The 11,995-nt window shown below is 49.1% G+C and overlaps 1 protein-coding gene across 1 annotated transcript in view; it reads right to left on the minus strand.

Moving 5' to 3' along the window:
* Positions 1-11,309, minus strand: part of SGSM2 (small G protein signaling modulator 2) — a 131,768-nt gene extending 120,459 nt beyond the window's left edge. Inside the window, exon 1 of the mRNA XM_015421912.1 lies at positions 11,250-11,309. Within this exon, the coding sequence (XP_015277398.1) occupies positions 11,250-11,309 (60 nt within the window). The remainder of the gene's footprint in view (positions 1-11,249) is intronic.
* Between the last annotated feature and the right edge of the window lie 686 nt (positions 11,310-11,995).

Genomic DNA, 11,995 nt, shown 5'->3' on the forward strand with positions numbered 1-11,995 from the left:
TCTGAGTGCCTCTGTCCTCTTTGAAATGCAGGCTGTGTTCTCAGGGATCAATTTCCCCTTCTCCCTCCTTGTCTCTCTGGATGGAGACATGCTCTCTGCCTGCAGTCCTCTCTGGGCACCACGAGGCAGACGGGCCTCTCGCCATCCGCCTCCATCCTTTAGCTAGTAAGTCAGTCATCCATCAGCCTCTGCTCTTTCCTATCCAGAGTGTACTTCTCAAGTAAAGAGAGAAGCATTTCTCTTCTAAACGTGCAGTGTGGCTCTGTGCAGCTTTGTAAGCTGAGTAACCTGGTAAAGTGACACTCCTGCGTCTGCAGCTTTATTTAAGCACTCTGCTTACTAGTGGGTGACTGGACTAACCGCACCAGTCAACCTCAATACATTCAACCTGGTACCAACCAGGAAACACTCACGGGCAGCAGTCAGCAGAGAAGAGGCAGTCCTGTTTCAGGCTGAGGCGTCCCTCCCTTGTTGCCTCCTTTTACAACCCATGTTGACTTAACTCGCTCCATTCATCGTTTGGCTCAGCAAGAAACTCACACAACAGCCTCCTGAGTGACCTAATAGTTTTAGGCATGGGAGAGGCCAGAGTCTCCCTTCAGGGCTCTAAGAAAGCAAGCAGAACCCAGGAGAAAGGGCAGGGCAAATCACACCACATTGTCAAACGCCTCCCAAATCAGCAGCAACAAAAACACACACACAAAACACTGCAGAGTCACAGTACCGAACTCAGGTTCAAGTCTCCCCTCTGCCACAAAGATCACGGGGTTACCCGGGATCAGCCACTCCCTGGGCCCAACAGGGTTGTCGCGAGGACACAATGGAAGAAGAGGGAGCTTCAGGTCTTTGGAGGAAGAGTGAGAGATAAACGTGAGAAATGCAATTACTGTTTTTTTTATTATTCTAAGAAGGGATGGGAACAAATTAACAGCAAGACACAAGACCTTCCTTTGCAATAGATTCCAAGATTAAACTGCAAAAAAAGTTTTTAAACAATGTATTACGAGAAGGCTGAGCGCCGAAGATTAGATGCTTTCGAATTATGGTGCTGGAGAAGACTCTTGAGAGTCCCTTGGACTGCAAGGAGATCAGATCAGTCAATTCTAAAGGAAATCGTTCCCTGGAAGGCCAGATAATGAAACTGAAGCTCAAATACTTTGGCCACCAAATGAGAAGGGAGCACTCGCTGGAGAAGCCCCTGATGCTGGGAATGAGGAAAAGTAACAGAAGAAGGGGATGGCAAAGGATGAGATGGTTAGACAGTGTTACCGAAGCAACAAACGTGAAGTTAAGCAAACTCCGGAGCATGAGGGAAGACAGGAGGGCCTGGCATGATGTGGTCCATGGGGTTGCAAAGAGTCAGACTCAACTACGTGACTGAACAACAACAATTACAAGAAAGTTTGCTGAGGTTACTTTTTTCAGGGGCCAGCCCTGCTTATCTTGCCGGTCTCTGACGGCTGACAGCTGAATGACAGGGAAGGCTGGGGGGGGGGGACAAAATAGACAGATGAGAAACACAGAAGGCTGAGGAAGGAGAGCAATTTCTGTTGGGGAAATGGCAAGGAAAGGGTTACGTCCCCACCAGCAATGCCACAACCCCAGTCCAAACTGGGGAGCTCCTGCCACTGCTTTTGAACTTTAAAAAAGTCAGGAGATCTGATAACAAATTGCCTACCTCTCCGAAGTTCTGATAAAAGATCAAGATAAAAAGATCCTGATGCCTCTGTGCTACAAAGTTTACCTTCTCAGATGCTAATTGCTCCCTTAGGTACAGTGACCACTGAATTGTGAAACCCCAGCTTCCGTCACTGCACTGATTTCTTCATCTTTCCCTCATAATTTGTTCAGTTAAGATTGCTCAGGTCTCTGCAATGCATAACCCTCTGTTTGTAAGAGGCTGTTTCATGCTTCATTCTTATCTTTCATATTGACATGTGAACCTTAGGAAAGATAATAAAGTCTAAATTAATCCAAGGGGTCAGGATCTGTGACTGGCAATACGCCGGGCGACTTAGGGCTGGAGATACACTCTGCTCCTAGAGAGAACACCTGAGGTCGAGGCGCACAACCGCTACAGAAAAGGTTCAGGTGGCTCTCACGAGGGCCCTTGCTCTGTGGATGGAAGCATTAGTCTGTCCTTAATGAAATTAAAAGACGCCTGCTCCTTGGGAGGAAAGCGATGGCAAACCTAGACAGCATGATAAAAAGTAGAGACATTACCCTGCCAACAAAAGTCCCTATGGTCAAAGTGATGGTATTCCCAGTAGTCATGTATGGCTGGGAGAGTTGGACCATAAGGAAGGCCAAGAGCCGAAGAAGAGATGCTTCCGAATGATGGTGCTGGAGAAGACGCTTGAGAGTCCCTCGGACTGCAAGGAGATCAAATCAGTCAACCCTAAGGTGGGTGGCGAGTCCTCCTCCTGGTCTACTTTGACCAGGAGTGGCTCTCTGAGGTCTCAGGGCTCGCCTCCCGGAGAGTTTTGGCTGGAAGCACCAGGGACTGGAGCAGGGCCCAATGCATGCAATCATCCCCTCTACCACTGAACAACAGCACCCGCCTCTTACGTGGTTGCAATATATGACGGACAAGGAACTTCTCCCTTCTAACTCTACTTACACCTCCTGGCTTCTTTTTTTTTAATTCTCTCCTGCGGTGACCAGTGTTCCCTCTAAGCTGAGTTAGTGTGAGCTAGCTCGCAGTTTGTTAGCCTTCGGCTCACACATTTTTGTCTTAGCTCAGGAAGGATGACTCTGGAGCAAACTAATTTATACAGTAGCCAAATTGCTCACTCACAACTTTCATGCCAGTAGCTCACAAAGTAGAATTTCTGCTCACAAGACTCCACAGCTGTCAGGACCCACAGTCAAACAACAGAGCACACGCTTCTTCTAAGGTTTTACTTTATTGTTAGCACTATGGTAGCATAGACACAGGCACTGTTAGGAATAACTACATCCTAGAAAGTTGCGGTGGCTCAAGTGGTTAAGACGCTGAACTGCAGGCTGTGGAAGGTCGGTAGTTCAGCAGTTCGAGACCCGAGTTGCCGCATGACGGAGTGAGCTCCCGTCTCTAGTTCCAGCTCCTGCCAACCTAGCAGTTCGAAAGCAAGACATTGCAAGTAGATAAATAGGTACCGCTTTGGTGGGAAGGTAACAGCATTCCGTGCGCCTTGGTCATGCCGGCCACATGACCACAGAAACGTCTTCGGACAGCGCTGGCTCTTCGGCTTTGAAACGGAGATGACCACCGCAACCCTAGAGTCGGATTCGACTGGCTTTCGAGCAAGGGAACCTTTACCTTTACCTAGAAAGTTGAGAGAGATATAGGGTATTCGAAAGCACCCCACCACCACCACCTATGGGCCAATCGGCCTGACTCCTGCAGGCAGAAAGAGGACCAAGGCAGTTAGAGGCGAGGCTGGGAAGCAAAACTAATCCCACAAATAATTGATGGGAAGACACTACACAGGCTGGCTACAAGGTCAGCGATAACGAGCGAAAAAAAAGGAATGCGACAGCAACCGGCACACAGGTCATGAAAGCGAACCCGGGCCCATAGACTATATGGCAGCATAGCTGACAACAGCTTAGACGGATCCTCAGACCGAATCTGAGGATCACGAAGGTCTGACTGAGCGCCTCCTCTCTAACCATTTCTTTTTTCCTACTGCTATTTGTTTTTCTTGCTTCATTTAGGATTATCTGCCTTAAACTGCTTCTTTTTTGGGGAACAGTAAACTTCTTATATGCTGTAGATTGTCTTTGAAATTGTTATGTCTGTTCTTGATGTCTTTAAAGTTTTTATTTTGTTGTTGATTTATTTAAAAATTGTTTTTTTAAAAACCCCAGCACCCACCGCAAAACACAGAGTCCATGTCTGAGACACACCTGGTTACAATGGGAGGAACATGCAGATCCTAACATCAAGCTATCAGACAGCTGGCCCCTCTCGCTGAGCACTGCGTCTTTCAGCTGGCACTGGCTCCCCCCCCCCCGCTTAAGAATCTCTTAACGGGGAATATTGAGCTTGCAGAACATTTGGTCCACTGCTGGGCTATGGCTGGGGTTGCCAGGTTCCCCCGGCCACCAGCAGGGGATGGGGGGGTAGGGGTATCAGATCCAGACTGGAAAACTCCTGGAGGTTTGGGGCTGGGGCAGGACAGGGACCCCAGTGGGGTGTGATGTCACAGAGTCTACCCTCCAAGGCATCCATTTTCTCCAGAGGGGCTGGTCTCTGTAGTCTGGAGATGAGCTGAAATTCCCGGGGATTCCCACGTCCCATCTGGAGACTGGCAACTCTAGCTATGGCCCTTCCTCAATATTCTCACGGGACAGTGACAATTCAAAAAGCATTCACCAAAACCTGCCATCCAAATAAGCAGAAGGGAAAGGCAAGAAAGACCACAGGCATTTATGGTTTACGTATATCTATTTGCCTACATGTGCAAAAGACTTTTGGACCCAAGTCAGAGTTTCAAACTCCTAAAAAGTCTGAACATGGCAGAGCCCTTCTAGAGCACATGCACAATCACAGTTTCAAAATGGGTCCTCCGAACAGTGATAGTGGATAAGCAAGGAGACATCGCGGAAACCTGGGACTGTCCAGCAGGGACCCCGGGACTGCACAGCGTATCTTTCTCTTTTTATTCATTTTTAACCACACAATTACAACAATATTTGACACAAGGAACAGTTACCAGCTCGCTTAAACAGTTTCCCCCCGGTAGCTCAAAGGAATAAAATAACCTTTACAAATGCACCTAATACCACCACTTAAAGCCTGCATCAAACACAGAACAGTCAAAAGAACAGCAAATTTTTGTATAACGGTTTTTTTGGGATTGTCACACTATTTTCTAGATAACTAATGATAGGAAACCATACCGCCTGAAACCATTTTTAGTACTTTTCTGACTGCACAGCTGAAGAATTATATGAGGTGCTCCCATGAATAAAGCATTCCCAGATGTTCTTTTTGCCAGCATGTTAACGTGGGAACATATTTTTGTTTCCATTTTTGTGCTGTCGTTTTTTTTGCCAACATCAGTAAAGTCGACACTAATGTTTCTGAGCTTTTTCTACTTGCAGACGTACGCCATGTCTCCAGAAAGATGGAATCTAGAGTGCAAGGTAAGTTTATTTCTGCTATTAGTGCAATTTGTTGAATTATCAGCGTCCAGTAGCCTTTTATTTGTGGGCAGGACCACCAGCAATGCACGAAGTCCACTATAGCACCACAGTTTTTCCAGCATTTATTTGGAATCTTTGGGTTTATTTTATGTAGAACTGCCGGTTTCATATACCACCTATTCAATATTTTGAATGAGGTAAATCTAATGCTAAAAATATTGGAAGTGTTACTAGGTGAAGACCAAACATAATTCCATTGATCCTCTGTGAATGTCTATTGACAGTCTAGCTGCCATCGTTGTGGAGACACTGGTCTTTTTTCCCGTCAATAAGAGACTGTAAAGCTTACCTAAAGGTAAAGGTTCCCTTGCTCGAAAGCCAGTTGAATCCGATTCTAGGGTTGCGGTGGTCATCTCCGTTTCAAAGCTGAAGAGCCAGCGCTGTCCGAAGACGTTTCCGTGGTCATGTGGCCGGCATGACTAAACACCAAGGCGCACGGAACGCTGTTACCTTCCCACCAAAGCGGTACCTATTTATCTACTTGCAATGTCTTGCTTTCGAACTGCTAGGTTGGCAGGAGCTGGAACTAGAGACGGGAGCTCACTCCATCATGCGGCACACTCAGGTCTTGAACTGCTGAACTACCGACCTTCCACAGCCTGCAGTTCAGCGTCTTAACCACTTGAGCCACCGCAGCTCCTAAAGCTTACCTATCATTCCCTTTATTTCCCCATTTGAGTTCTTTCTGAAGCTTGGTCAAGAGATCTTGTATTTGCAGATATTGGAACCAGAAGATTTTCTCCTGTAGTTTATTTTCTAAGCAACATTAAAAAACAAACGTACCCAAGAACATAACATGGCCGGCTGGCCACCTTCCAGTTACCTGATGAAGGTGGCTGCATCTCCTAGAGCCCATTCCACTTCAGGGGTGGCTCCCACCTCTCAGACCGGGCTCCCGGAGGAGGCGGCAAGGGGGACCCGGCTTGCCCCAGTTTGTAGGAGGAGCTGCCGGGCTCGTTCATCAGCAAGGGTTTTTAATGGGGTCTGAGCTGCAGGCACATTCTTGGGAAGGAGGACTAATGGGATTGTGCTGCATTTTGCATGTTTTTAATTCTGGAACTTCAAACTGCCTTGAGCCAGTAGGAAAAAGAGACGCCAGTGTGGCTGGACGTCCCCTTCGCAGGTTCCAAGAGGTCACGTGTTTATCGCACCAATTCCAATCCAGCTACAAACAATTTCAGTAAGAGCCGTCCTTGAGGAAAACTGGAAAGCTGTTTCAGGCTGGGTCTAAAGCAATGCTGTGGGTTTTCTGGGAAATTTTGAGTTGGGAAAATTGACTGATTCAAATTTAAACAAATACTTTAAATAATGTTAGCAAAATCAGGCAAACACACCATGCACAAGCAGTGGGGTTTGCTCATGTTTCATATTTAGCCCATCTAGCATGACTGACTTACAGCACAACAAGTATAGATAAACAGACTATATTTACACATGTGGGGCATAAAATTTTCCATGGAAAAATATGGCACTAGAAAAATTTCCACCCCACATCACTGTCTAAAGCATGTGCACCTAATCCAAGGATCGGAAGCATTATCCTCCTTTTCAGTCACTAAGTGACAGGCAAAACATAAAGCCCACTTTATTTAGACAAATAAGCTGTGGAAGACTTTCCCTTAAATGAAAAAAAGCAATCGGTTTTCTAGTTGTCAAGAGAGGCTGTTTGGAAAAGGACATATTCCACACACACAAACCTGCTCCGATACCCACACAGGCCCAAACAAACTGTCAATGGAGCTCTCGTACCAGAGGCATCAAGCCCTCTTCAGACCAAAGCCCTATTACATTCTGTTACCAGCTTACAGGACATTACAGCTCGAAATACACAAGCAAGCCTCTCTCAGCACAAGCGTTTGGCCGATGCAATGCAATCCAGTGGGAGGGAAGGGTCACAACACAGGAGAGAAAGATCAAGCGCACAGATGCACAACAGGTCTAAAGGGCCAAGTAGCATCAGTTTGGGGGGAGGGCACTACAGTAGAAACACAGAGACAGTCAGAGGATAAAATGGGATAACCCCACAGCACATTGCTCCAAGTCCATTAAAGGATGAGCCAGACAAACATGCGGTGAAAAAGTGAGATTCTCACTCAAACGACTAACAGCATTTTAAATTGCGTTCATGAGAGCTTCGTTTCCACCAAATCTACAGTACTGAAGACAAATTCCGAAACTCGGACTGCTACTGGGCCAAGGATCTGTCCAAGCGGCTCTCTGCTCTGCCTTATTTAGGGGAATAGATCAAACATTTTCCTCACTTCTCTCCAAGTGGGCAGAGGTTCCGAGGACAGCTTTGCTTCCCAGTGGAGGAATGAACACGAGAGGCTTATGGCATCTCTGAAATATCTGCTTTACTTACAAATATACTAACAGAGCTCAGGCAAAGGCCCACTGCAGACTCCCTATCCCCCACACACACACACCAGACCGATTCCGTGCCCCCAGGGGACTTCAGCCACCTCCCAGGGGTCGCTGGCCTGCTTCCCTTGGCCCCCAAGAGAGGGAAACGGCTCTTTTCCCCACAGACGCACCTACCCACCCGCTCGTCCCAGTTGTGCCATGTAATTTCCCTAAATCCCCTCACGAGGCCAGCTTCTCTGCCAGAGACCTACAGCAGACACGGGGTCCGTAGCCCGCAAACCGACTGGCCAGGCCAGTGCAGCGGACCTCCCGCTCCCTCGGGGACCCACAGGGCTGCCAATGCCGCCGGTTTGGAGCTGAGATCCATTGTAATCCCAGGAGATCCCCAGGCCCCACCTGATGGCCACACACTCTAGGGATGCAGTGCAAAGCCTTCCCTTCCTAGCCCCGCGCAGACTTCCCCCCATTTTCCTCTCTGCTCTCACACCCCAAAGCAACCAGGCAGGGACTTTCCCCCCTCACACACCTTTGGCCTTTTCCCCGGCTCTTCAAAACCCTCCCTCAGCGCTGGAGCCACAAGCCGACCCTGGCTCCCCAGCTCAAGACCGTCCGGAGGAGAGACCTGAAACCCCTCCAGCCAGCCAGGAGGGGACGAGAGACACAAGGCCGGACCCAGGTTTATTGGGGGGGGGAGCAGGCGCTGGGCAGCGTACAGCTTGTACAGCTGCCATCTACCCACCACCCACATATCCACTTGCCCCCCCTGCTCCTCGCGGCCCCTCCCACGCCTGCTGCCCCGTGCTCACCCTCACTGCTCCTCCCCCCACCATGCCCTTGGGACCACTGGCGGCGGCAGGAAAAGGAGACCTGGACCCCAGCAGGCACCTCCCTTCCTACCCTTCCAAGTCCTTGGGCAAAACCTAATAGTCTCTTCCCAGAGAGACCCCTTGCCAACTCGATCACATGGGGGGGGGGAGGAGGAAGAAGAAGAAGAAGAAAAGAAGAGATTGGATTTATGCCCCGCCCTTCACTCGGAGTCTCAGAGCGGCTTACAAACTCCTTTCCCTTCCCCTCCCCACAACAGATACCCTGTGAGGTGGTGGGGCTGAGAGAGCTCTGACAGAAACGGCTCTTTTTCAAGAATAGCTGTGCCAGAGCTTGTAACTGACCCAAGGTCACACCAGCAGGTGCAAGTGGAGGAGTGGGGAATCAAACCTGGTTCTCCCAGGTTAGAGTCCACACACTTAACCACGACCCCAAACTGGAAACTTGGGGAAAGGGAAGAGCCTCACTTTGTGTGGGGGGGTCCGGCGGTCTAAGCCACCGCGGGGCATTCAGGGCAGCTCCCCCGGGCACCGTTGCCCTGAAGCACCCACCACCACCACCACCACCACCGAGTCACAAGGCAGCGGGAGGGAGGGGCGATCGACGGTCCAGTGGCCGGGCCCCTCCAGGCCCCTCCAGCCGACTGCCCTCCCCACGGCCCTGCGTGCACGACTCTGGGGCCCCCTCCTCCATCCTGGCCCTGCATCCCGAAGGCTGCCAGCACTGCTTGTCTCAACAGATTTTCCCACACAGAGAGGGAGGGCTGGAGGCAGGGAGGTCCGTCCAGGCGGCCGTCGCAGGGAAGCAGCTGTCAGGCTCTGAAGACAAATTACACCTCTGCCTTTCTATTAAAGTCAATAAAACAAATCTCTTCCCAGTGGGAACCATCAGGCCACCAGAAAACCCAAACCCACAAATTAACTCCTAAAATGTTTCCCAAGGAGAGCCTCTGAAAAGATTTCCCTGGGTTTTTCCTCTTTAAAAAAAACCTGATGCAGAGCCTATTTGTCAGGAAAGGAACTCAATTTCAGCTGCCTCTCAAGCTGGCTAATGGCCATTTCACAGCCTACAGGATCATATTTGTTGCTTAGCTGTTCATGGATTTGAGCATAAACACCACAACAGGGAAAGTGTTTCAAAGGGGCCAATCTAAGCAAGGTCAGAAGGCATCTTCACGACAACCCCAGAAGCGGCCTTAAGATGAAGAGGTTGCAGTTGGCTCACAAGGAACCTGACAGAAAGGAGAGGCCATGCAGCGGAGGGGCTGCAGTCTTTGCCCAGACCCCCACTGTGCCACGAAATTCACAAGGTCGCTCTCAGACAAGTGACTCTCCCGCAGCCTGGCCTACCTCGCAGGGTTGTCACGGGAATAAAATGGGGGAAGGGAGAACCATGTCTGCTGTCCAGAGCTCCTGGGAGGAAAGCAAGATAAAATTTTACCAGATTGGGGGGGGGGGACAATTTTCAGCAACGCTCTTGGGAAGAAGCCAAGTTTAGCCACACTGGGTTTTCCCAGGCCTCTTGGATTAAGTCCAGGGAACGCCTCCGAGATTAAGATCCCTTCAACTGAATTTATACAGTGATTTCCCCCAAACATGTCCTTTATTTACTTATTTAACCCAAATCTACCCCACTCTCTCAATAAAGTATCCCCAAATTGGCATACAAGATTCAATTATATTAAATAAAAACAGGTGTGTTTTTTTTTTTAAATCAGCAGCATAAAAATAGACAGAAGCAACAACATTAAAACCTCGTTCTCGACACACCTGGGGGGAAAAGAGCCATCAGATATAACAGGACATTTCAAGGCAAATGGGTAGTCCAGTATAGGGGGAAACATTACCCACAAGTGTGGGGAAATAAATGCTTTTGACGAGCACCCGAAAATACTGCAGATTCCGCGCCAGCCACAGTTCCGTGGGGAGAGAGTTCAGCACCGCAGTGGCTGCAAAAGAGAAGGGTGCTGCTGCTCTTGGGGTTCACAACTTTCCTTCATTTATATACCGCTTCGCCTCCCAACGGGGGCCCAAAGCAGCATCTCTCATTCTGTACCCCTCCATTTTTTCATCACAACAACCCTGCAAGAGGCGGAGAGTGTGTGATTGGCCCAAGGTCATTAAGCAAGCTTCGGCGGTCAACAACCCAGGTCTCCCATATTCAAGTCTGACACTCCAACCCTGACACCACTTTCTGATCATATGCACACACAGAGCAGGATTCCTTGGGTGAATCAGGACTGTTGCCTCCTTGATCGACACCAGCGGTCGTCCTCGAGGCCAGGGAGTCAGTACACAATGGCCCCAGTTCCAGCGTAGAGTTTCTCCCCGGCACAATTTCCATATAGAGGAAAGTCCGTTTCCCAACATTTGCAAATTGCTTCTGCTGTGATGATCCGTTTCATCTGAAGCTTTCATGGACTTCACTCATTCTATCAGGTTCCCCTTGAACCAGAACAAGAGCTCTGCAAGAGGCGACAGCAAAGCCGAGTGCCTTGCGAGAGCTCAACTCCTCTGCCATTCAACACTGGCCACAAGCCTTGCAACGCCAGTCGAGCAGCATCCGGCTTGACTGAGCAGGATCCTTTATAGGGAAGTGACCGTTTTGACACGGATCACAGACACACTACTTGAAGGCACACTTGGATTTCCCCAGCACAGCTACGGCACTGATGCTGAAGCGCAAGTCGGCACGCTTGCTGCAGGCGTGAGGTCATCCCAGCTGAGTGGGCTTGCAGGAAGCAGGTTACAGACCAAGTATGGTCCCCCCCCTCCCCCCAATATCACAGGCGGCTGATTAGCATCGGCTGGGCTGTCAGTCCGGATGCTATCAACAGCAGGCACAGCACAGGACAGAAATCACCCCACGCTCTCCCCGGGAAGCTGGTAAACCCCTTCCATCTGCAAAGGAGTCCAGACGGCTATCATGGTCGGATGAGACCCAGGATCAGGTTCCCGCTCTGCCCTGGAAGCTCGCTGGGAGTCCTTGGGGCAGTCACTCCCTCTCAGCCTCACCTGCCTCATGGGGTTCTTGTGAGGCCACAGTAGAGGAGGAAGGAAGGCTGAAAGCAGTTTTGGAGAGAAAAATCCTCTAAACATACGATAAACAAACCCACCCCTCAAATCACTACATGTGTTGCCAAATTTTTAGCTGAAGCTTATAAAATTAAGTCCAAACACCACTGTATCTTAATTGTTGGATGCCTTTTTTCCCTATTTGTTTATGATGTTTTATTGATTTAAATACATACTTGATCTGTATTGTTGGTCACTATCTTAATTAACTGTTCTATTTGTCTGTTCTTATAATCTATCAGACCTTTGTATTTATTCTTGATTGTAATTTATCGGCATCTTTCATGCCAATAAAGGTCGAAATGGAAATGGAAATAAACCCATCACCTAAAGCAAACTACATAGCTTTGGGGCTGACACATATTAACCCTACTCTTTCTCCAAAGATCTTAGAGGAATGAACGTGGTTTTTCCTTCTCTTGCTTATCCTCACAACAACCCTGTGATGTAGGTCAGGCTGAGAAATGGTGACAGACCAAGGCCACCTAGCAAGCTTCAAGGCAGAGGAGAGGCTTGAACTCAGACCCTCCCAGAGCCTA

This window comes from Gekko japonicus, unplaced genomic scaffold (assembly GCF_001447785.1).
Source record: "Gekko japonicus isolate JY-2015 unplaced genomic scaffold, Gekko_japonicus_V1.1 scaffold43, whole genome shotgun sequence".
NCBI lineage: Eukaryota > Metazoa > Chordata > Lepidosauria > Squamata > Gekkonidae > Gekko > Gekko japonicus.